The sequence below is a fragment of the Lagopus leucura genome, unplaced genomic scaffold, assembly GCF_019238085.1.
Source record: "Lagopus leucura isolate 7727_CA_CO unplaced genomic scaffold, USGS_WTPT01 Super-Scaffold_100008, whole genome shotgun sequence".
Classification (NCBI taxonomy): Eukaryota; Metazoa; Chordata; class Aves; order Galliformes; family Phasianidae; genus Lagopus; species Lagopus leucura.
Window position 1 is genome coordinate 31,524,821 of NW_024962265.1, and position 26,247 is coordinate 31,551,067.

At 41.4% G+C, this 26,247-nt stretch overlaps 2 protein-coding genes across 10 annotated transcripts in view; both read left to right on the forward strand.

Annotated features, from left to right (window-relative positions):
- USP15 (ubiquitin specific peptidase 15) overlaps positions 1-7,317 on the forward strand; it is a 63,776-nt gene extending 56,459 nt beyond the window's left edge. For all 3 annotated transcript variants that reach the window (XM_042872617.1, XM_042872618.1, XM_042872619.1), the window contains 9 exons: positions 70-258; positions 1,081-1,196; positions 1,296-1,571; positions 1,863-1,933; positions 2,297-2,412; positions 3,931-4,080; positions 4,423-4,526; positions 5,066-5,154; positions 5,413-7,317. In XM_042872617.1, coding sequence (XP_042728551.1) covers positions 70-258; positions 1,081-1,196; positions 1,296-1,571; positions 1,863-1,933; positions 2,297-2,412; positions 3,931-4,080; positions 4,423-4,526; positions 5,066-5,154; positions 5,413-5,598 — 1,297 coding nt within the window. In that variant the 3' untranslated portion in view covers positions 5,599-7,317. The remainder of the gene's footprint in view (positions 1-69; positions 259-1,080; positions 1,197-1,295; positions 1,572-1,862; positions 1,934-2,296; positions 2,413-3,930; positions 4,081-4,422; positions 4,527-5,065; positions 5,155-5,412) is intronic.
- Positions 7,318-20,656: 13,339 nt separating this feature from the next.
- The window catches only part of MON2 (MON2 homolog, regulator of endosome-to-Golgi trafficking), a 75,187-nt gene continuing 69,596 nt past the window's right edge, over positions 20,657-26,247 (forward strand). For all 7 annotated transcript variants that reach the window (XM_042872330.1, XM_042872335.1, XM_042872331.1 and 4 more), the window contains exon 1: positions 20,657-20,821. In XM_042872330.1, the coding sequence (XP_042728264.1) occupies positions 20,711-20,821 (111 nt within the window). In that variant the 5' untranslated portion in view covers positions 20,657-20,710. The remainder of the gene's footprint in view (positions 20,822-26,247) is intronic.

Consider the following 26,247-nt stretch of genomic DNA (forward strand, 5'->3'; position numbering starts at 1 on the left):
TTATTTTTCCATTATAGTATTTTAAATAGCAACTTTCTGTTTCCAATTTTTTTTTAATTTTATTTTTAGGTTTGAAATCGCTATCAATAGAACAGAAGATACGGAACAAGTTATAATTCCTGTTTGTTTAAGGGAAAAGTGCAGGCACACTAGCTACAGCCATAGTGGTTCTTCGTTGTTTGGTCAACCTTTTCTCATAGCAGTGCCTAGAAACAACACTGAAGATAAACTGTATAACCTGCTGCTGCTAAGAATGTGGTAAGGTTATTGCTTAAAGAAAAATGCTAATAGTTATAGGGGGTGGGTACCTATTTTTACATTCATTGCTGACAGATTGAGTAGATGTCAGTAATTAGTTTAAGATTGAATATATTTAGCAGAAAGCAAATAAATTTTAGCCCTTTGAAATGTGAATTTGTGAGGCTTTTGATTTTATTTCTCTGTTGCTGTTATCATAACCTTATCCAAAACTTAAGAAGTCTTTGGAGAGTCAATCTCTATTTGCCTGAGTAGGGAGGTAATTCTACTGTATACTTAGCTGTTAGATCTTAGTAAAACAGAAATGTTTTGCCAGTTACTATTGTGGTTACACCCCCTATAGGTTCTATACAATTTCTACATTAATTTATGTTGTAAAACTACAGTTTTACAAACTAGACTGTACTATGTATCATTATGTGCAAGAAATTAGTCTTATAGCCTCCAATTGAAATTTATGCTTTATTTTCTGTTGATGTAACTTTCCATGTAAGTGAACCTGTATATTTCTTGCATTAAAAATATGGTTAATGAACAGTTAAAGAAGTGATTTCTGATCGAACATAATCTAGTACCAAGAATCAAGTGGTAGAAAGTCAAATAACCGTTGAAAACAGAAGATCACAGTCAAGCAGAATTCTAGATTTGCCTATAGCAATAGGTGTTAGGCATTAGACTTATTTATTTTGAACAAATCAGAAAGGATTGCAGGAATGGAGTACACTATGAAGGATTTGTAGCCTTTTAATTCTCAGATACAAACAGTGCAAGTTTAAAAAAAATCAGTTGATTCTGAGTGTTGTTTTCATTTGTTATATTTAGCCGATACGTAAAAACGTGCACTGAAACTGAGGACACTGAAGGATCCCTACGGTGCTGTAAGGAGCATGGTATCAATGGTAACGGCCCAAATGGAATACATGAAGAGGGCTCTCCAAGTAAGACTGGAATGTCTAAATTTGTTCAGTATTTTGTGTTCAATTTGAAACTGATTCTAATTCTATGTTACCTCGTATCTCACTGCTCAATTGTTTCAGGTGAAATGGAAACAGATGAACAGGATGATGAATCCAGCCAGGATCAGGAGCTTCCTTCAGAGAATGAAAACAGCCAATCAGAAGATTCAGTTGGAGGTGACAATGACTCTGAAAATGGATTATGTACTGAAGATACTTGCAAAGGTCAACCACTCACGGGACACAAAAAGCGATTGTTTACATTCCAGTTCAATAACTTAGGCAATACTGACATAAATTACATCAAAGATGATACCAGGCATATTAGATTTGATGACAGGCAACCTAGGCTTGATGGTAAGTCATGGGGAATGGATTGGGCAACATTTGATTCTGGTATTTTTTTCTCACTCCATTTCCATGGAATATTTTTGTAATTCCCTTTGTGTGATACTTGAAAAACTTTTTTTTTTTTTTTTTTTTCCCAAGAGAAAATTCCAAGTAAGTACTTGTTATTGTAATTAACTCTTGGAAATGCAGAAAATGTGTGTGCTTCGATTTTTTTAATTCATTTGAGCGTTTACCCAAGGTTGATACAATCTGATGTACGACTAGAAATAGTAAGAGAACACGTGTTTTTAATCTTAGAAAGATCTTTCCTTGCGTTGGATTGGGATCCTGAGTTGAAGAAGAGATACTTTGATGATAGTGCAGCAGAGGTAAGCTTTTCATATTGCTGCCCTTTCCAGCAATAATAAAATTGAAGTGTAAAAATAGAACTTTCCGTGGCATAGAAATAGTAAAACTGTTCGAAAGAAGCACTAGGGTAACTTTTTTCCACGTTACTGATAGCAAAAGCGATGCCCTAAACAAACTTCATTTACATGTGTAAGCCAGTAGCAAGTCTCAGACTTACTAACTGAGTAATAAATCCGAAGCTGTGATACAACTCTTGCTTGAATGGTTTCTGATCAGTTTTTCCATATATAGGAGCTATATAGTAACTCTTAATAGAAAGACGACATCACTAAAATCAGTTTTGTTTCATTTGTTCTCTTAACTCAAGAAATACTTCTCTTTAGGATTTTGAAAAACATGAAAGTGTGGAATATAAGCCTCCCAAAAAGCCTTTTGTGAAATTAAAAGATTGCATTGAGCTGTTCACAACAAAGGAAAAACTAGGTGCTGAAGACCCATGGTAAGGACAAGACATCAGAATTATTCCATTTTGTGGTGTGTTTCTCAAGATGTATTCAAAAACAAATGTAAATACTTCCAGAGATACCTGATAGTTTTTCTATGGTCTTTTGAATCTCTCCAAGTTTAACAACTTCGAGCATGGTTACATTCTAAAAGTATTTTTATATCAGTTGATCGTAGAGCTGGAGTTGTTACCATACGTGGAAGGTTATGTTAGTATGGGAGGTGATTTGTGTATTCGGAATTAGGAGGAAGGGTGAGATTCTTAAGATGCTTTAATCTGTCAGATGTGATCCACGGTGAATTTTAAATACTATGCCAAATCCAGTATGGTGAGTTAAATATTCTTTTCTGAGATGGAAACAAAGTCTATCACTAGATAGAGCTTTTTTAATGCAAATATGCATAACTTGCCTTGCGCTGATAAATGAAATAGGGATGTGCTTAAGCAGATCTGTGGCATGGGAGGTCTCTGTAATCAGTGGAACCTTTCAAATTCATGTACCAAACTATGCCATTGATTTTTATAGTGATTTGTGGTTATTCCAAATTCTGAATTAGGAGTGATATTGGAACGTTCACAGTTACAGAATGCTCCTGTAAGGTCATCCTTCTCTGGGATTTGTCTTAAAGTCTTCTTCAAACACTTGAAGCTCAGATTTCAGTTTGAAGACAGGGTCTGCCACTTTTGTGGATACTTAGTTTTGTAGGCTTCCAAACTTTCATAACCAAAGATTGTCCTTTATTTTGGCAGTAGAGGAGGCTGACTTAAAACTTCTTGTTTTTTTCCAAGTTGGGTAGATTATGCAATGCTGGACGGACTTAATTCGAGATACCATGTAACTCAAGTACAGTGAAGTGCTTCTATTTTTGTAGCATGTTTTAAGCAGAAGGTTGAAACAAACAAAAAAAAATGCTACTGCTCAGCTCAAGAAGTTGCTTGACACGAAGTCAATCATTGCATCATTTCTTGATATTTCAGGTCTTGCCATCACTAATCCAGCACAGGTCTTGGCCTTTTTGGCACTTGCCTACTTACAGAATAGATGCAGAGTTTTTGCAGATTCCAATAATCACTGCTACGTGAATTTAACAGCCAGTGGGATGAGATGGGAAATGGATGGATTTGAAAACTGGAACTTGAGAAATACACAGCTGCATGTTATTTATGGGCTTTCTTACACTCAGTTTTCCTGATCTTTAGTCTTCACAAAATGTGAGAAAATTGTGAGAAAAGACTACAGAGATTACTATAGGTGAAGAGAGGGAGGGAGCTGCTGCTGATGTGTTTAAAATACTGTTGAACTCCACTGTGAACCTGCTTCGAGTAGCATCTTATGTTTTAAACTGGAAGAGAGATCAGTGGCACTTGTAATAGAAGATGAAATGTGTGTGTAAACTTTTGCTAATTCAGTTTTTCCCTTGTTATTGGCTTTCCCTATGGTGGTGTATTTTAACATGCAGGTTTTTTTAATTGTTTTGTTGTTTTGTTTTGTTTTTTTTTTTTTGCTTTTAGGTATTGTCCAAACTGTAAAGAACATCAGCAAGCTACCAAAAAGTTGGACTTGTGGTCGCTTCCCCCAGTACTGGTAGTTCATCTAAAACGCTTTTCCTACAGCAGATACATGAGGGACAAGTTGGACACATTGGTTGGCTTTCCAATAAAGTAAGAAACCAAAGTATTTTGGTGCTAGAAGTATAATGCATGACTGGGCATATGTTTAATCCAACAATTATGTAGAGTGGTTCTATTCTTGGATTCCTTGCATTGGAGCTATTAAATACAGATGACAGTAGGTGAGTATTAAGGAGTCTGTCAGTGTCATTGGGCAAATTTACTGGTTCCATTTGCATTTCTCAGAGTCAAGGAGGTTCGTTGTCAGTGTGGCATAGTGTATGTTTGTTTTGGGGAAAATGTAAAGTAGAGGGCTCAAAGACCATTGCAGTGTGAGATGGTTTACAAAAATATTAACTTGACATCTTTTGGTTTGCTTGTGTTTTTTAATAGTGATTTGGACATGTCAGAGTTCCTTATTAATCCAAACGCAGGGCCGTGCCGTTACAACTTGATTGCTGTCTCCAATCACTATGGAGGAATGGGAGGAGGGCACTGTAAGTTATTTCAGATATCATCACTTTACATGTCAACTTTGTATATCTATTTTAAATTCTGATCACTTTCAATCATTGGCTTTTCCTAATGGTCGAGGGATTATTTTTTTGCTTCCTTCGCAAGAGTTTTAATACAAGAATCTATGTGAAATGAGAGTTCAAGAATGACTGCAGGTTCTTTTTAATTTTTAGTTCCAGATATTGTGAAAAGAGTAGAAGAAGAGTTCCATAGGAGCTACTGTTCTCTGACAACTAATTTTGTCTTACTTGTTTGTATTTTTGTATACTGTAGATCTCTTTGAAAGCAGAGAGAATAATGAACAAATGGTTAAGGGTTTTCATTTCAAATATTCTTTCTCTATGTATATTTTCTTTATTTAGAGGAGGAATGTTATTGGTGGTGTTGTTTTGAAAAATTGAAAAAGCCTGATTATCATGACAGGGGTTTTTAGTAGGTAAAAGCGTTTTACCGTAACAAACTGTAGCAACTGACTGTAATGAATCTAGGAAGGTACAAAGATTGCACTTTTCTGTCTTAGATACTGCTTTCGCAAAAAATAAGGACGATGGAAAATGGTACTACTTTGACGACAGCAGCGTGTCAATTGCATGCGAGGATCAAATAGTGGCAAGTACCCTTTGCTCTTGTACAACTGAGACTGTTGGTGATACTAACTTGAGGGAGTTTAAATGAACCCAGCAGTAAATCTGCATGTAGCAGTTTGTCTCGTTCTAAAGGACTGTACACAACAAAAATGTTTTTCTCGAACATGCAGGAAGAATCGATACGAAGCTTTTGATCTCTGTGTAGTTTCACCTTATCGACTTGTAATTGATTGTAAGTGTTTTGCCTGGAGTCTCATCACTGTCTTGCGCTCTTTTACAGTCCAAAGCAGCGTATGTGCTCTTCTACCAGAGACAGGACACAATCAGTGGAACTGGCTTTTTTCCTCTTGACCGGGAAACTAAACAAGGTGCTTCAGCTGCCACAGGCATCCCACTAGAAAGCGATGAAGACAGCAATGAAAATGATAATGATATAGAAAATGAAAATTGTATGCACACTAACTAATGGAAGAACTAGAAGCCATAAAAGAGACTTTCCTACAGGGGATACCTATTGAAAGAGTGAAATTGCCCACCAAATTAAAAAAAATAAAAGTCTGAGATGGGGAATTTCAGATAACAGAATGTAAATCTTTATTACATTTTAACATGTGCAGTACTTGAAGTGAAACAATAAAATCTTTAACAGAAATTGTCTCTAATGCATTTACAGTCTTGTATTCACAAGCTATATATAGGAAATCACAAATAAACCCCTTTTAAGTTTTCTGCTGCTGTTCTGATGGATTATGTTTTCTTTGGTTTTGGATGTGAGTTAATAACTAAAATGTTAAATCTGTGGACTTCTGACATTTATTTTCTTAGTACTGCAAGAATACTACTGCCAAGTCTAGTTTCTGGATGAATATATTCATGTCCCTTAGGCTGTCACACAGACTATAAGTAAAAATGTCATAAACATAAGCAGTAGTTTCGAAACATCAAATTTCTATGTTTCTCCCTAAAAAAAAAAAAAATACCTTTTTTAATTTGATCATGATAGAAGAAATAGCTTGAAAAGGTGTTTTAACCTTTTGTGATATAGTTGTGCATCCAGAATATTATGTTCACCTTACTGCTGCTGTGGAACAGGTTCTGGATGTCATGCTGCATTAACAAAGTTTTTCAATTAAATGTAAGTATCCTTTGTTGCTTGTTGGAATCTACTCTGCAAACATAATTCCTGTTATCTTGCTTATAAGACATGCATAATTTTAATCTGATGTCAGTCCAAAATTTAAAATTGTGCTGTAAGTCCTCTCTCCCCAGTTTTCATAGTTTGACAGCTTGCAAACTACTCTGTAATAGGGTCAGAGTTAATAGTATTCTGTATCCATAGTAATGACTGTGTATCGGGCTTAGATGAGAATTTCTCGATATAACGTACCTTTAAATCATTAATGAACAAACTGGTTTTAAAGGTAGGCCTGTTGATTTTCTTTGTGTGTTCCTGTTGGAATTCACCATAGCCTTACAGCTCTGAAAAGGTAACTCATTATAAGAGAATTGGCATTTGCATGTTCAAGTCAGAACCTGTACAGTATATAAGGCATAAGAACTTTGAATTGGGTTTCAGTTAATTGTGTTCAGGGGTCCAGGATGCCAAAATAAGTGTGACAATTAGAAACATTTTTTAATTTGCTGCTTTCCCTTCGATCTAGTTGGAAGAATGTATTGTTAATTTGTATACAATACTGCCTTGGAGAGGAACCCTTGATTGCGGGGCACATTTCACATATCTACTACCTGGAGAATGGCTTTGTGTCCCACTGTTCAAACAGATAATTAAAAATAAAGATAAAAGCAAAAAGTATGACGTTCTTCACTTGAACTAATCAAATACAATAGGTTATAAATTGTGTATTGTAAATAAAAGTTCACTCTGTGAGTGCACATTTTGGTAAATTATTTATTTATGTTAGCATTAAAAAGTTTAAAAAATTGCATTTGACCAGGATATAAATGAGGTATGTTGGACATGGCTTTGCTTTATACCTTGATATTAAACTGGTGTTTCATCCTGGTATTTTAAAGCTGCTTTGAGGTGTTTTTTTTTTTTTAAATGTAAACTAACCTCCTGCATGACAGAGGTTAAAATTTTGTCTGCACTTGAGTTCACTTGGGTTTACATTTGAAATGCGCATGTTTATTTATACAGATTTCAATAAAGCTATTCAAGGCCTTATTTAGTCTTTCAGTTTCTTACACATTCTTTTACCACAGCCTTCGTGTAGTGAATAGTCTTTATCTAACCAAAAGATTTATGTGATCAATTTCAAAAATGGCTACATGATTACCAACATGAACTGAGAGTAGTAGCATCTCCAGAAGATAATACGTATGTGTAGAACAGATTCTACTGTCCTTGTTCGGCTCTAAAACATTTCTAAGGCAACAACAAAAACAAACCTTTGTGATTAGCTTTTCTTTTAAAACTTTTTAATAAGTAATGATCAACAAGATATTAACCCTGAGATGGTTTGTGGAGTGAGGCAATGTATTTTAAGGTTAGACAAACTGACACGGTGCAAGAAAAATGATGAAAGCTTCTTGCTTGGAAGTGTGGAAGACAGCAGTGTGATACAAAGCTAACGAAGGAAAACCGTGTGAGTTTAACTCATGGTAATCAGAGCACTTCAGAGACAAATGTGGAGCAGAGGAAGTAAGCCTAGAGAAGGAACCACCTTTTTGAGAATCATGCACAATTTTCCTTCTCTACCAAAAGGGCCCCATACAAGAAAAGCAATGGGAGTATAAGTGTATCATGTTGGCCTATACCTTGCTTGGTAGAGTTTGTGTTTTCTTTTTATAGAGATTTTAACTTGGAAGAAAGTTTCTTAGAAGTCCTGTTGTTGGTTGTATGGGCCAAACAAACAGGACTGGACTGCTTGAGCACCAAGTGTAAAACCAGTCCGCATGTCACAGATTCATACAATGGTTTGTGTTGTAAGGGCCCTCCAACTCCCTGCCGTCGGCAGGGACGTATCCCACCAGTTCAGGCTGCCCAGGGATCCATCCAACCTGGCCTTGAACACCCCCAGGGTTGCAGCACCCACAGCTTCTCTGTGTAACTTGTGCCAGTGCCTCACCATGCTCCTTGTGCAAGATTTCTTCCTTACGTTCAATCTAAACAGACCATCTTTCTGTTCAAAACTTTACAAGCCCAATGTTCTCAGCCTTTCTCTTTAGGTGCTCCAGCCCTCTGATCATCCTCAAGGCCCTCCTCTGGGCCCCCTCCAACAGCTCCACATCTTCCCTGTGCTGTGGCCCAAGGCCTGGACGCTGTATTTCCAGTGGAGCCTCATGAGGGTGGAGTACAGCAGGGCAATCACCTCCCTTGAGCAAAACCAACAGAACTCCGGACCAAGATTTTCTTCTTGTGGATTGGTTGGAGTTTGGTTTTTGTGTACGTGACTCCCTTCTTGGTGCAGTGTTACCTGCTTCAAAGCTTACTTTCAGAGTCAGTTCTCGGTAGGCATTCTCCAGAATGCAACTTCCATAATCTGGGAGAGGAAGCAGAAATTCCATGAGGTCTCTTTGCTTTAGGCCTTCTTACAACATGGTGAGGCTAACTCCTAAAGGTTGTTGTAAAGTGCCAGTTAAGGAAAAATAACGTAATTTAATGTTTTATGACGTGGGACTTTTTATTATTTTTAATTTGGTTTCCAGCACCCTGAGTTTATAAGCTTCTTAACCAGATATGAAAACAGCAGCACGGGATGCAGAGCCGGGCTGCGGCGAGGGGAGGTGAGGAGGTGTGCCGTGACCTCTTGTTTCAGTTGGCTTCAAGCAGCTCTCTGGGTGCTTTGGTGCCATTCTGTTCCCTGGTCTCTTTGTTAACTGTTTGGGTTGAGGTCCTGCCTGCCTTCCTGGCATGCTGAGGTGATGTCTGCGATTTGCAGTTGAGATGACAGGTGAGAAGAGCTGTTGGATAACACCCCCCAGATGACAAAGGACACTTTTCAGCGTCTGCAGCAGTTACTAAGGGGAAGGCTTGATCCTTGCAGCTTTCCCAGCAAATCTGCACTCTGTTACCAAGTGCAATGTGTTTTCTAAGCGTTTGAAGTCTTCAGGGGGAAGCCAGTGTGATAGTCAATTCAACTGGCAGAGCTGCAGCTTTCCTCAGACATTGTTCTTTCCTTAATATCAGACTAATAGCAGAGTATGATTTCAAATTGTTTTCAAGTACTAGTTACTTTGACAAAGAAAACCACCATAAATGTAACAAGACAGAATTAATATGAGAGCTGTATTTGGTAGAATAAATATTCCTAATGAGGAGGCAAACTACATTTTTTCTTTGGAGTTTATTGTCCTTTTCTGTGGGTGGACAAACTAATTGTGAAAACAGTTCCACTTTCTTATTTCCAGGGGCACCACATGCATCCAATGGAAGCAATCTCACAGAAGATGAATGAAATTCTGGAAAGGCACAGAAGCCCTGAACGAGTCCAAGTGTGACAAACCTATGGCCAAGTACCACATTAACTAGGGAATGAATGGGGCTTCTGTGTGCTGGGTGGCATTAACAGTCCTCCAGGGTCAAATAATTGAGAGGACTCAAAGAATCATGTCGATCAGTATGGTTTTAGTCAGCCTCGTTGTTATTGATGTATTTTTTAATTATGGGTGTTCTTAATTGCAAAGTAACATCGTTAAGATCACACTACAGGCATGCCTAGAATAATTTAAGTGCTTGACACCTAATTATCACTTTAAATATCACATCAACATGATTATCATACAGTATTACCCAATACATTTTCAAGGAGTAGCAACTGATCAACAGTCTTCACAAATCATTGTGGAATAGGGGCACTGCGGGAGAATTCAGAGGTTCTTGTTCTCAAATTAATGTTTTTATTTGGTGTGTGGAATACTCACCTCATAGCCGTACAAAGTGGGTTATATCCCAGGAAATAACATATATCCAAATCCAGCCTGAGGCTCAGTGGCACGAGGCTCAGTGTGAGCTCCCAGTGGGTAACAGCAGCATGAGAAGTCCTCTGGGACGCAGAAACAAATACAGGAGATTGATTTAACCTTCTTAGGTCTGCCTGCACTACGGATCCTGGGAACATACAGTGTGCCAGTTACGACCTTTTTAAAGTTGAGATGTAACCTGGGAGACATTATAGAAGAAAAGATAACCGTATGATATCTCCTTTTTGTTCTTCCACTCTGGTGCTGGATGAGCGCTGCTGCTTCTTGATAGGATTTCTGCTGATGAACACTGACAGGCGCAGACGTGCCCATGTTGAGAAGCACACCACTCCTCCAAAAGGAAAATTAAGAACTACAAATCATGCAGTCAAAATGAAGTCTGTTGTGGGGTCTGAGGGTGGGGAACCCATACTTCAGAATGCAATGAAAAGCATGGGGAAAGAATTCAGGAGCACGCTGCTTGTTTTCAGCATCTGTTGATGCTATAAAACACACACTGCTCTGCGGGTGGGTGTCAGTGTGAGCATCTCACATCTGAGGAGGAAATCCTCAGGCAGAAGGGACGGTAATTTGTAACTCTGCATCATCTGTACTTACTAAGAACGTATCTTCTGCCAACTCAGATATACACTTATCTGTGGGATTCAAGAATTGCCAGGTAGAAGTGCTCACATGGTACTCATTTTCTTTTGCAACCTCTGATCAGAGGGGAGAGGGTTCAGGTCCTGCTTTAGTTCTGCTCCTCCTTTCCAGGTGAAGCTTCCACACAGGCTTCATTGACGTTGGCTGATTGTTCGTGAACTAAGAGCTGCCCGATGAATTAAACAGCATCTGAATGATCTATTCATTTGGCAAGACTGGTGTTCTGTGTCGTTTTGCTCTGAATGACTTGGATCCTAAGTACTAACACAGGCAATAAGCTGAGATGGTGCCTTGTTCTGTCTTCAGTTGCCCAGTTCAGCTATCCAGATGAACAGATGTCTGAGTGTGCTCACAGTGCCAGCACTCCCCTCCAAGGGCTGTGCTTCACTGTCCCCCTTCTCTGGTGTCTCCACACGTGCTTCTCCATTGTGCCTTCATGCTGCAGCACCCCTAGATTTGCCCCAGATATTCCTGTGCCAGGCACAGCCCTGCGCACTGCAACCAAAGGAACTACTCAGGGCAAGTGTTTCTAATGCACATACAGCAAGGGCAGAATAGGACTTTGAGAAGCAACAGCATATTTTAAAGTGGTGAAAGGATTTGGAAATGGGGGAAACTTGGACCACTTTGTTGAGAAGTGCTTTTTGTTAGACTTCAGGTTGGTTCAGCTCTTTTTGAGGCCCCATCTGCAGTACTGCATCCAGGCCTGGGGCCCTCAGTACAGGAAGGATGTGGAGCTCTTGGAGCGGGTCCAGAGGAGGGCACTAAGATGATCAGAGGGCTGGAGCACCTCTCCTATGAGGAAAGGTTGAGGAAACTGGGCTTGTTTAGCTTGGAGAAGAGAAGGCTCCAGAGAGACCTCATTGTGGCCTTCCAGTACTTGAAGGGAGCATATAAACAGGAGGGGGAACGGCTGTTTACGAGGGTGGATGGTGATAGGACAAGGGGGAATGGTTTTAAACTGACAGGGGAGGTTTAGGTTAGATATTAGGAGCAAGTTTTTCACTCAGAGAGTGGTGATGCACTGGAACAGGTTGCCCAAGGAGGCTGTGGATGCCCCATCCCTGGAGGCATTCAAGGCCAGGCTGGATGTGGCTCTGGGCAGCCTGGTCTGCTGGTTGGCAAACCATAGCAGGGGGGTTGAAACTGGACGATCATGGTGGTCCTTTTCATCCCAGGCCATTCTATGATTCTGTGATATGATATGACTATTGGTCCATGCAAGTTTTCATCTCCTAGACATTCAAAAGCAGCAACTCAAAAGCAAATACACTCATGCACAAACATTTGTAGGACAGAAACATTGAGACACACCTTTCCGGACTCTGCTGGGATTATCAGTAACAGCACTTTGATTTTCATGTCTTTCCTTTTAAAAAAATCTCTGCCATCATTAAGTTCCTGGCTACTGACACCATGTGAATGCTTTTGTTGTTCACTATAAATTATTGATATACTCAATACATTTTCTTCTTTGGATTCTCCACTGAAAAAAAAGAACCTCATGCTTCAGACTAACCCAGTTCTCTTCTGGACAACAGAGTCAATGGAAATGTTTTGATGAAGTATAATAATAATGTTTGGATTTCCAATGCTAATAACAACAGTCAACAAATGGGATGGAGACAATAGGTGTTTAATCATAAAACATTGATTCTTAATTGCTTCAGTTAACTTGCTTTTATATAATTTGAGGGAATCAGACACAAATTGATTTTTGGTGTCAGAAATAACGCCCTAGATGTTGTCTTCAGAAAATGTAACTTTGGACACTTCTGTAATATTTTTGAAATAAGTTCATTAGGAGATAAAGAAATTTTTAGAACTACCCACTGTGGGCACTACACAGATGTGGGAAGCATATTCTCTCTGCAGTCTTCTGATTTCTGTTTGGTTGACATCATGCTCATCTGAAAGTATCATTTAGAGCTCATTTTTATGATGCAAATAACTCCCTTAATATCAAGTGTGATAGAATATAATATCTCAGTTTTTCCCAGTGGCATTTGGCCAATTATTAGAATTTGACTAACACAATATTCCTTCTTTGAAAGAAGAAGCCCACATAGGAATACCAACCTAATGTAACCCATAAAATCTTCCCAAAAAGTTATATGAACAAATGTACAGTTAAAAAGGAATCAAAGCAGACTTAAAATTTAAATTTACTTACTCCGTTCATGAACAAAAATACGCAGCAACCCGATGGAAGCAAAAAAGTCATCAGAGAATCACTGGAGTTGGAAGGGACCTCTGGAGATCATCAAGTCTGACCCCTGGCTAAGCAAAGGAATGGTGCAGAACTGTGAATGTATAGAAGAACGATGAATCACAGGTAAGACAGAGGCAGGAATATAGAAAGGCCTACATAGCACAACATACAGCAGAAAAAAAATGAATGTAATGAGAAAGTAGCTGTAGAATGCTAATAGGTGAAGGCACGGTGTTTCAAATAAGTTCTAAAAAAAAAAGCAGCATCCTATGAATAAAAAAAGCAAGTACAGCAGAAGCCACTAACAGGCGACCAAATAGGGAAAGAAAACAAAAGTAATTTCATTCCTAGTAATGGATTTAACTTCTTACTGAAACCACTAGAAAGAAAACGACCTACAGGTGATTCTATCACATAATGAGGATTTTTTTTAAGTTAGTAACAGAAGAGCCATGCCACGTGATGTGAGTCCTCAGTCATTACTACATAGTTTATGTGTCCAAGCACAGGATAATTTTGAAGAACAGGTTAACAAAAGAAGGCCCCAGTGTGTTGAAGGGGAAAAAAAAAATCCAGTGTTAAATTGTCAGAGATGCTGAAAATCTGTTAGCAGGGCTGGGCCTGGCCCCCTCCTGACTTTGTCTCTCACCCCATTTGACATTCAAGCCCATCTGTATCCTGCTTGCCCAAGAGTGGCCAAACTGACCAGAAGCACAGCCATTTTGTGAGGAATTCGTCAATACTCAGTGTGTATTAAGCACTTATTTTGAACTTGCCATAGGTACAGGTACTTGAATACAAACATTTCTGTTTGTACATGACCCAGGACAGAAGCCTCCTATGAGATAATCCTGCTTTATTTAAAATACATATTCACACGCGGAATTGGTCTGTGTACTCATTTTACTACAAAGGAAAGCATTTGGCTATTCATGACTGGATTTCTTTGGATGTCTTCCAATAGCCTGAGAAGTATGTTCATTCTGTTTGTCTGCTTTGACTCAATCTGAGACACAGAACTTCTTTCAGATGCTGCTTATGAGCACAACCACACAGGCAGCCACACAAATATTTACACAAAGGGCAAAGTCCTCCCAGTGAAATGTGTAGAAAGGACTGTTTTAAGAGGCTTACACTCTTCCTAAAGCAGCAAATATGAGCACAGCTGAAAAGGTAAATCAACGCCTCTATATCAAAACCTCTTCATCAAGATCTCTTCCGTGAGGAATCTCTGACCTTGCAGGTTTACAGAAAGAACTGCCTGTAAACTACCCAAGTGGTCACACTGTAATCAGCTTTGATAAGAGCCGTGCTGGAGGCACTCAGCAGCATAGGGCCACGCTGGGTCCTGTGGGCCATGCCAGCAGCAGAATGCCCATGTAGAGTGCTGGCCTCCATGCCACCTGGGGGACTACATCTATTTGCATAGACACATCTTCTGTATTTGCAGATTCTGCTGCAACATTGGCTACCCACACAGAAGACACCCCTAACACAAAGGACACACAATAGTCCATTCAGTAGATGAAAACCTTCCTTCAGGAATAGCATCACCCCGCAGCCCCAGGGCTGCAATCTGGAATGATTTTCTTTAAGGATTCACCACCGCCTGAGGAGACAGTGGCTTTTCATCTCTGCTAGAGCAGCCCCAAAAAATTATTTTTACACAGGGGAACACTCTTCTGCTGTCAGGTGTTGCTTTGTGATTAGTAGATCGCCTGTAGGCTACAAGGCATCTGGAAACGTTCCTATACTTCTCATACGTACAACCTGAAAGAGAGATAAAAAGGAAATGATTAAAAAGATGTAGGGAGACTTTTGGAAAGTCAATGTGAGTGCAGCAATGTAAACAGACTGCAGCACGATGTGCATTTCTGACATGTTTATGTTGTGCACCCTGCAGTTAGGATGAGATACTTGGGAGACTGTGCCAGGGAGCACAGCTGAACCCCGTCCCGTGCAAGAGGCCTGGATCAAATAACACTGCTGGAACCACGATTATTTTTGCTTCAGCAGATCTGTGCCTTCATGTATGCACTGACATTCCTGACCATGGCTGTGCAGATTGCGGTGAATTCCGATTGAAGCAGAACATCACTGAACTTTCTGAAGAAACATGAGAATATACCATGCTCCATCGTCTGCTAAGGAAAACTCACAGGCGCTACCTGAATAAATAACAGTTCAGATACAATGTAGATAAGGACAGGCTGGGTTTAGTGCCTGGACTAGGTTTATCTCCCAGGCCAGCCCCATACCTCCTGTGTGAGCTGGAAAAGTTATTTAATCTATTCTGACTCATCCTCAGTTGTCAGTGTGAAGAGTATGGGTGCTGCTCAAAGATTTTCTGACTATCAGGTATCTGTTTGTTGTCACACTGTGAGCTCTAAGACAGCAATAAATTAATTCAAGCAGTGGACAGCAGTTCTTTCTCAGAAAAGATTTTAACAGGTTCAGCCAGATTCAATTACCAGTGCTCAAAAGGGCAATGCAAAACAAAACAAAAACAAACAAACAAACAAACAAAAACCACCACCACCAAAAATTAACAACCCAACCTTTGAGGATCACTTCAGACAACATGAAAGCAAGAAAAGTTAAAAAACAGCTTTGCTGGCTGGTGACACAGGAGGCGTGAACACATCTATGCCTCCAGCCGAGATTTGTGTATAGGACCTGAAGTGACGGTGCTGCAGCTTCATGGAGAATCTAATCATCTAATTATCTAACGCATGTCATAGGTCTACAATTCTGGGCATCCCTACTTCACATTTTTGTTAACATTCTTAAAGATAATGTAACATAATTGCTGATAGTTTGCAGATGACGAAGAGGACAAGTCACCAGCAGGCAACTGGGATTGCTCTGCTAGTTGACTAAGCAAAATAAAATGTGTTAACATGCAAATGTTCAAACAAAACTTCTACTACTCTGTAAATACATGCTCATATCTGTGCAAAAAATGAACACAGCCTAAATGTTCAAGAAGGGGAGTTCATTCACCTTGTTTTAATTTATAATCTAAATTTTGCCTTTTGATATCATTATCTGTGTTCAATCTACTATGAGGCAAAATTTTCTTCATCTTAACTCTTAACTCTACTGCTCCAAAAGCACTAGGCATGTACATAAAGACCTTTACCAGACTACATGATTTACATTTAATATCTTGAAGATTGCTTAGTAGTATGTATAGATTTGTAGTAGTTACAGAAGTATACAGGAGGATGGGTAAAATAAACCCAGAGGAAAGACTACAATTCTATTCATCAGCACGAGGCTGCTTTTATTGCCACAGTGACATCCAGGTTTTCCCTCTGTATGCTGTGGCAACTGTCCTGGTTTTATCAGTATTCCATATCATAACACCACATGACAGGCACATTGACTTCGTTCTTGTATTCAAAATCTGAATCTGTATACCTCTACCAAGAAGGACTGCAACTAGAGGCAGACACCTGAAATGAATACAGCTGAGCGCTCTTCCATCCTTAATCAAATCAAAAGGCCTGATGCATGTCACTTGGAATGAATATGAACAGTGGTTCTGAGAGGTAATTGAATGAATCACAAGAGGTCTCATGAGCATTTCTGTTGGTAATTAGGGCAATAGAGCTACGGGGAATGATTTCAATCATCCGCTGCCCATCGCAACATGTAATTTAATAACAAAACAAGCAACCAGATAATAATTACAGCACAACACCAGGTTTGCCTGAAAGCCAACAAGCATTTTCAACGTGCTAGTCAAAAATGTGCTCTTAGAGTTGTCCACACATCTGCTCCACTTTCTGATTCATAAGTGACTGGAAATGAAATAAAGGCATTAAAAGCAGGTCAAGATAGGCAAGCATTTTTACCTGTGATTAGAAGTATGTGCAATAGTTGCAAAGATTCACTTCTACAGTAAGTCACCCTCACACCTGATTAAGCATCACTCAAGATTCCTGACTAGTTTACTTTAACCACTCTGTTTTAACTTAAGTAATAAATCTTCTGTTCTTACAGAAAGCGTACAACAGAATAAAGATATGCTAAAGAGACATGTCTGAGATTCAGGAACTGTACAGCTCCCGTGTTTGGTATTCAGCAGGTCCGAAGAAGGTTACAATTCTGCAGGCACTTACATGATTCACCTTCAAACCCACGAGCAATCTTTCTGTACTTGCTTGGCTACACTGAGCAGACAGTGTCAAAGCAGTAGGTGAAATGATACGTATGACAAATGTCAATGATAAAAAGTGAAAGAGTGCAAGTAGAACACATTTTAACCTAAGTTACTGAGATTTAAATGTCAGGCACACAATGGCTCTCACAGAAGATATGCAGGAGACTGCACTTAACCTGAAAAAAAAACTCTTCTATTAATAGATGTGTTGCTTATTTAAGTCATTTTATGCTCAATTTCCTCAATTACAGTAGGTCTCCATAAATTCATAAGTGCTCCACTTGATTCAGACGCGTCACAATGTATAAGGAGCAAGTGTGATATTAAAAAGTCCTAATAATCTCAATTTAGGAAGCAGTAAGAATTTCCCAGAATATGTTATCGTAGTATTTTTTATGAATAATTCTACATTCCAGCACTATGAATTGGGCTATTACAACTGCACATCCAATTTTTGTTTGACACTGTTAGAAGAGAGTGCTGTTAATCTGCAGAGAGGACAGCAGACAGCTAAAAGCTAAATAGCGTGCAACATAACATTCAACTAGCGAGCGACAGTAAAAATCTGTCATGGATTTCAACAGACCCAATAAACTCCAAATTCTACAGTGTAATGAGAAAATTACTTTAAGAATCAAGTATGTTAATCTTTTTTGTTTGTGAAAGTTGTAAACATATGGTCCTCTCTTTCCTGGTCTGCAACTCTGAGCACTGAGCAGTGAAAAGGACGGAACATCAGCCAGAAACAGTTTTTATTTCCTTCAAAAGTAAGGTTTTTATCTGTGAGGAAGAACAGAAAATCAACAGCTGTGGTTTTGATCAAAGAAAATGTAATCTATCTTTCATATAAGTTGTTGAACAGGCATTCACAATTTAAAAGCTGTCCCCCACCTAACCTGGATGTTTGCAGTACTTGTTTTGTTAGGCAAAACAAGAAAGCCTGCAGGAAATAACTGTGCACCTGCACTTCATGACATAATAACTTGCTTCCTTTAAATGATATCAATCTCAATTCTTTCTACTTGTCTCACAGTTGTTCACAAGGAAATATGGCAGCAGGACATCACTTTGACTAGAACAAGAGCAGTTTAACTCAAGATGTCACATTCAAACAGATTCTACCCAAAACACTTAGTCCCTTTTTGAGAGAAAGGCAGTGCTACAAGACAGTTTCCTGACCCTGGCTGCACAACAAAGAGCAGTCCTTTTACTTGAGGCAGATGCTTACCAATACACCCACAGCTGCCTGTGTCCAGCAGATGGTATAAAACAGACATGTGGAAAAGCCCAAACAACGAAAAGGAAGTGAGCAATCGAAGCTTACCCAAGAAATACCTACACACAGTCATCAGTTGCCTTAATTGATTTCCTCAGTCTCCCAGCAATCTGTCCAGGTTTCTCACTGAAGTATTTGGATTTAAATGCCAGTTGCCACTGAGACTGAACACCAAAATGCAATTGATTCTGAAAATCCTTAGTAAAATGCTTACTGGTTAAGCAAATAAATAGCACTACAGAAAAAAAAAAAACTTTTTTTCTTGTATTTAAACATAAAAATCAAAGTCCTTGAGAATACATCACAAAATGCATTTTGAATCTCAAAAAATGTTGTAGAGTCCAGGTTTGTCTTCACTGAAGGCTGAACAGGTGATATCCTGACCTCGTCACATGAGAACGCAGCCTCTAACTCTGACCACCTGATTTAATTGTGCTAACATTTCCTTCACTTTCAAAATGTCACATCCATTTATCAAGCACTGCCAAGTTAACAGCCGGTGGTTTGAAAACGATGTAAAAATAAAGACATTAAAATAAGTTATTTATAAAGCAATCCTTTACTTCTTGCTTCTTAAAGCAAACCTAAGGGCTTATGTTGACAGATAAGGGCGCAGACTAAAAGTAGCAGTGCTGTGCCACGGGCAACCTCCATGCCACACGATATGCAGTGTGTGTTACATGACAATTTATTTTTCTTTTGTCACTAAAAGACACACACAAAAGATGAAAAACAATCTTTATAGAATCATAGAACGGCTTGTGTTGGAAGGGACCTGAAGGATCATCTAGTCCCAACCCCCTGCTACAAGCAAGGTCGCCAATTGCTGGATCAAACACTAGATCAGGCTGCCCAGTGCAGCATCCAGCTTGGTCTGAACACCTCCAGGAATAGGGCGTCCACAATCTCTCTGGGCAGCCTGTGCCAGCACCTCACCACTCTCTCTTTGAAAAACTTCCCCCAAATCTCCCCTCTTTTAAACTATTTCCCCTTGTCCTATCACTATCTACCCCATGTAAAGAGCTGATTTCTGTCATGTTTATAATCTCTCCTAAAAGATTGGAGGGCCTCAATGAGATCTCCCTATAACCTTCTCTTCTTCAGACTGAACAAGCCCAGCTCCTTCAGCCTGTCTTTGCTGAAGTGCTCCAGCCCTCCTACCATCCTCATGGTAGGACCTCTGGACCATTCCAATAGCTCCACATCCTTTCTGTGCTGGGGGCCCCAGACCTGGTTGCAGTACTCCAGATGTGGCCTCACTAGGGCAGAGCAGATGGGGACAATTCCCTCCCTGGCCCTACTGCCCACCCCTCTTTTGATGCAACCCAAGACACAGTTGGCCTTCTGAGCTGCAAGCACACACTGCTGGCTCATGGCTGGTTTTTCGTCCATCAGGACCCCCAAATCCTTCTCTGTAGGGCTGCCCTCAAGGAGTTCTTCTCCCAGTCTGTACTCATACCTGGGAGTGCCCTGACCCAAATGCAACACTTTGCACTTGGGATCCTTGAACCTCATCGCGTTTACCTGGGCCCACCTTCCAAGTTTGTCCAGGTCCCTCTGAATGGATCCCTTCCTTCCTGCCACCATCAACTCAGCGCAGCATCATCTGCAAACTTACTGAGGGTGCACCTGACCCCATCGTTTATGTCAATCTTAGAACATTCTCTGAATAAAACATAGGAAGTTCTGAAGAAACTCGGTTTTTATTTTTGTCAAGGTTCTCAAGACAAAAAATTAACAGACTACAGAAAGTGGGGGGGAGGGGGGGGAGAAGTTTTAATCTCGCAGGAGCACCGGCCGGCGGGCACTGTGAAGAGAGACGCACAGCGAATGGTTACTGCGGCAAGGACCCACACCGCCGGGAGAGGCGAGCGGCTGGGATGGCGTCCTGCAGAGAGCAGCCCAAGACAGCGCTCAGCCTGCGTGGCACCCCCTGACGTTACCCGGGGAGCGCTCAAACTGCGCTCCGCGCACCCCTCCCCGCCCCTAAAAGCCAGGCAGCAGCCCAAAGCCGTGACCCTTCAGCATCTCCTGCCCGCACTGCTCTTCGCCGCGAGGCCGCCATAGGCCCCTCAGCGGCATGAGGAGGCCGCGCCGCTCTGGAAGCTCCCCGCGGCCGCCCCGCCCGCCCCAGGCCGTGCGGCTGACGCGCGGCGCCCGGCATTGTGGGAGCGGGGGGGGCGGTGGCGGCGACCCGGGGAGGGCGGGCGGCGGGGAGGGAGGGAAGAGGCCGCGGCTGACGGGTTCCGGTGTCGGGCGCGGACGTGTCGGCCGGGGCCGCGGAGCCGGAGGCGCTGCCCCTGCCCCGTCGGAACATCGCCCGGCTCGGCGCCGCCATGTCCGGCACCAGCAGCCCCGAAGCCGTGAAGAAACTGCTGGAAAACATGCAGGGAGACCTGCGGGGCCTGAGCCTGGAGTGCAGGAAAAAATTTCCTCCCGTCAAGGAGGTGAGGAGCGGCCGGGCCGCGGCGCCGCTTCGGAGGGACGTCACGGTGCGGGGTCCGGAGGGAGCCGGGTGAGGCGGCGGGGCGAGCGGACCCGGGGAGGCGGCGTTCCCCGCGCCACGGAGCGGCGCTGCGGCCGTGGGTCGGCCGGGACGGCTCGGGTCCCGCGGCCGCTGTCAGCGCCGAGCCCGCAGAGCTCCCCGGCGGTGTTCAGGCGGCTGAAGTTTGGCTCCGGCTCGGTGCCGGCGCGGTGCGGAGAGAAGCGGCCCCGCTCCGGCACGGCCCCGCCGGGGAGCCGCGGTTCTGCGTCCCGCCGCGAGCTGCTGTGCCTTGTGCCGGCTGGTGCTGGGGCTGAGCCTCAGCAAGCCTGACAGACAGAAGTTGATTTCTTCTCCCTCCTCAAAAATCCCGTTCATAAACGTGTGTTAGTAGCACCGTCTCTGTATTTCTTCAAATCCTACTTTGCTCTAAACGCTACCCGTGAGTTCAGTAATCTTAACTGCAGAATGATAGAATATCCCGTGCCGGAAGGAGCCCAAGGGGACCGTCTGCTCCAACTGCTGGCTCCATACAGTGCTACCCAAAATTCAAACGCTGTGTCTGAGAGCAATGTCCAAACGCTCTTCGACCTCTGGCATCCCGGGGCCGTGCCTGCTGCCCTGGGAGCGTGGAATTACTTCAAGTTAGAGACAACATTTCTGATTTTCCTGCAGATAAAGGACACAACTGTGTTTCTTTGGTGTGTGTTACGTAGTTTAGTTTAACTTCTTCCTCATCGCTACTTGTTGTTTTGAATGTTTCTTCTACGCAACAGGGAAAAAGTACTGATATATTAACTTGGATTAAGCTGTAGAACCAGACAAGTACCTGGGAAATATGAAGAAGACTGTCAGCTTAGAAGAAAGTAATTATGCGTGTACTATGGCATTAGTTCCAATTAAGCGATAGCATATTTAATGTCATATAAAGCATTGTGTGCTTGAGCAGGTGAACTGAAGTGACTGTGCTTGAAAGGCACGAAGGCACCTGCAGCAGTGCTTTACCTGTCATTGCAGGTTGTGGAGGAGTGCTGGTGTATTTTGAGAAATGGTGTAAGTCGTGTAAGAACAAGAAGTGGCTGCAGTCAGTAGAAGGGAAGTAAATCTCTGTGTTTTTGGGGGAGGTCTCCTGTGGTACTGTGTGACTCCAGGTGGGCTGTTTGGCATCTGAACAAGCTTTCAGCTGTGATGGTGTTCAGTCTCTTCAAGATCCATGAAGGGGATGGGCAGTGCAATTATTAAGTCCGTGTTTTTAATGATGCTGCATTACATTTGCCATGCTGAAGGTTTGAATAACCTGTGTGTGTGCAGTGCTTGCTTCATGCTGAGTGTGTTTGCCATACTCCCATGTGAGTCTGACTTCTGTGTTCCCTTTTACATTTCCACTGCGATTTGCATAGCTCACCTTGTTACTGAAGCACTTTGGATGAAGTTGTTCATAGTTGTCGAGAGTTTGGATAGTTGTGCTTCTGGAACAACAGTGAAAGGTGTTTCTGGAGAGGACTCCAGCTGTGGGCTTTGGCCTCAGAGAGTTCTGGGGTGAGCAGCAGCAGGGGCTGAGCAGGACATGTGATACAGCTGCAGGAAATGATCTTATTTCCTTGCTGCTGGAAGCTTTTTTTACTCCTCCTGATTCTGAAGGAAGCAAGTATTCTTCTTTACTCTGAAATAGCAGCTGCTAGACAGGTATTATAATTGCGTGCATTTGCTCTAATTGTGATTGGATTTGACTGGAGCCATCAGAGGAGTGGCATGTTCTTCTGAGTGTCTGGGATTAGCACCAACTTCTTGAACTATCGTAGAATTTGTGAAATATATTTTTGCTACTTCATAATCTCACCTTATTTTTCACTCTTATAACACTGTCCTCATCACCATCACATGCAGTATAACTTACGAGCTCACTTTGCAGCTTCTCTGCAACTTCCTAAAACTTCTGTGTAACTTTGTGAAGTTACTGTACTGTGAGGGGCCTACTGAGAAGTTCCTCAGCCAGAGTAAGTTGTGAGCTCTGCTGTAGTTGTTAGATTTAATCACTGCTTTATGGAGTGAATTCTGTCAGTTTTTGAGGGAATCTAAAGCTTTCTTCACAGCTGTTTGCTATTGTCAGCCCTTTCTAAAATCATGTATGTCTACTTTATTTAATTTTGTTTTGATATTAATACTGTTTAAATCCTGCAAAATGCATTTAGCTGATAGTTTTGCTGCTGATGCAAGTAGCAGTATAGTTCTCAGTTATGCTTGTTGCTCAAAAGATTTACTTCAACAAGTTATTTTTAATCAGTACTACCCTTAGAAAATGCTGCAATCAGACACATGTTGTCTCTGTAATTAAAAAGGGGTTTAATTTTCACTTTGTAATGGTGCTTCTAATGCTTATGTTCTTAAGAACTAATTCCATACTTGTTTGCTAGGTACAGTGAGACCAAAACTATATTAAATGGTACTTGGAGCAGACGGTGGGTGGGGTAGGTGAGACAAAGGAGGAGCTCCATCTGATTTGGGGGATACCAGCAGGAGCAGGGCAGCTGGCTGTCTGCAGTCTGTGGGGTTCGTGATGATTACATGGCAATCTTTCTCTTCCCCAGGTATCACTTCGTTTATAGCTAAGAAACAATAAAATATATTTTTGGCCTCTGAGCAATCCACACCTCATCTGTGTGTGATAAAAAACTCATGAGTAGAACCATTTGTTTTCCTCAGTGATGTCATTCACTGCGTTGTAAAATGGGAGCTCCTGAAGCAATCCCTGGGTTTGAAATTGTGCTGCTGGCAGTATCTGGGGATTTAGTAAGGGTTTAGAATTTTAGTTCTTACTTCTTAGGAGTGCAAAAAATACCAATTACTACTTAATTTCCAAAAGACCCACATCTGTTTGTTACTGGGTGTTCTCATTTTTTCATGTTGGATAGGTGTATAAATCCTTGGTGGTGCTTCTCAGATTGGCCCTGACTGCAGATGTATACTCAGCATGAGTGTTACCAAAGTGTGATTATAGTGGCTGTGTCTATCATGTGCCAAATTAATATTTCACGTATACAAGTAATGACACAGCTGAAAAATTGCATTCCTATTTTCACAATATATTTCCATTTCCCAGTTACGGAAGAAGACATCAGCCTGAGATGTGATAGAAGCTCTCAGGGCACTTGTGAATTAAACAGTATCCTTGGAGTTTGAAATTACAGAGGATGAAGCAGTCTGGAGTATCAGCATCAGTCGTGCCTGTGTTATCTTGAGTAATCTGACATTTCTGCCAGGCAACAGCAGTGCTTGGCTATTATTCCCTTGTTTTTAATATGCCGGGCTCTAAACTTTGTTCTCTGTTAGAACATTATAACACTTAATTTCTGACTGGGTGAATTGTGTGGGACGCACAGGCCTTTATTTTACTGTAACCTGTGAGTGACTGGGGCTCAGTGTGCAGTGCAGGTGTGTGGGAGGCGGGCAGCACTCCCTTTAGCCAAGCTTGTGCTGTCAGCCCTAAGGATTTAGAGGAAGTGCTTCCTCTTGATTGTTCAACAGCAAACCCTTAATTGGATCTTTTTAAACTGGAGTAAAGAGTTCTGTCTTATCGCAAAGTTGAAAATACTTTTGTGTGCCAAAAAGTCACCTTCTGTTCTAATTGCTGGATGATAACACTGCAGTAAGTGACGTCTGAGCTGGGTAGATGGCTTCACTGGGCAAGAAGTATTAGAAATATGATGGAAAATATTTGTATATAGCAGAAGTAATGCAACTGAAAGGGAGAACATAAGCATACCCACGAAGTTCTACTCAGTCTGAAGCCCAGATTTGTTTCAGTGGTGTGTAACTCTGTGTTCACACAGATGCAACCAAGCCATCTCGGCTTCATGAGCAGGCCTGTAGTCAAAGTGGGTTGGTTTGTGGCCAAAGTGGGTTGGTTTGTTTCTAATAGCTGTAGAAGTGAACCGAGCTTGAAAAAACAGAGCAAAAAATATTTCTGATTCAGCTCTGCATGGTTGGAGGCACTTGTGGTAGGAAAAGGGAAGGGGTGGCACTGAATGCTGGGCAGGGTGGGCTTGGCAGGGCTCAGGGCTGCTGCGTGCAGGAGCTGCCTCCTGCTGAGCGCTCCTGTGGTGATGCACGTGGTGGTGGCTGTGTGTTTTAGGGGGTTTGCTGCTGGGGTGATTTGGAAGTGTAGGTCTGGGAAAGGAATAATGTTCAGCGACATCAGCATTACATGGCTGTTCAGAGGAGCTGAAGTTGTGTTGTTTTTTGTTGGTTTTTTCTTAGCTCTGAGTTCTTTGGTTCACTAAAGTGCTCTGTGGGGACTTCTGAAGGGTAGCTTTTGATATCCTGTCTGTACTGGTTCTCTCCCAGACCTGTATTTGAATCGGAGCAGGGTTTCCTTTGTTTAACTATTTATTGAGTTGTGTATGCCTTTGGCATACTGAAATATGTTTGAAACAGTATTGTCAATTGATCGTCTGTATCTAGGAAAAATAACAGAATCCAATTTTGATTCTTGTTTTCCTTCTCTCATAAGTAACTACTTGCAGACAAGCAGCCTTATTAAATTCTTTGAGGAGAAATTAAATCATCTATGTTTGTGCAGCTTCTGGATAAAACAAACATTTGTTAGAGTTGCTTAATTGCAGTAGAAGTGATGTGGGCTAGCTGGGCAAAGAGATGGGCTTTTCGCTTTCTGAGAGGCTGTCTGTGTTCTGTGAACACGGGTTCTGTTGACGTGGCTCGTCCCTGGAGTGCAGTCCTGCCTGCACAGGGAGCCACATACAGCTCTATTCTCTGGGTTGAATCACTCTGGTTTTAGGGGGAAGTGCTGGTACTGAACGTATCAAAGGGCTGATATCAAAGCGTTAGTTCAGAAGCCTGCCTTCTGGGTAACTGTATGAAAGCACGTGTGAGGACATGCTGCGAAATGTAAATATATGCTAAAAAGATGTAAAATAGTTAATCAGCTTTTAACATTGAAGAGATCTTCAGTGTTCCTATTGCAACTGTAAGGAGCAGTTTAAAAAAAAGAAAAAGCTAATATTCAAGTATTAAAAATTGGCTTATTCTATAATGGTAACTATTTCAGAAAGTTTGTTAAATGCAGTGTAGTACGCACCTAAGCTAAGAAAGAACATGGCATGCTGAAATGCCGTGTGATTTGGTCACTTGAGTCCCTGGATGTATTCCTAGCATTGTTGGCTTTTTGAGAGTTCTGTGTTCATGCTGCTCTTGCCATAAAAAGACAAGAGCCAAATGGAACTGGAGAAGAACAAATCTTTGTGTGTAGACCATTTCCTGTAGGAGTAACAGAACGTGGAGCCTTCTGCCTTATTTTTCTATTAAAATGAGTTAAATAATTCTGAAGCTGTAGTGTGTTGGGAACCTAAGCTATGGTAAGCTCTCCAGATTGAT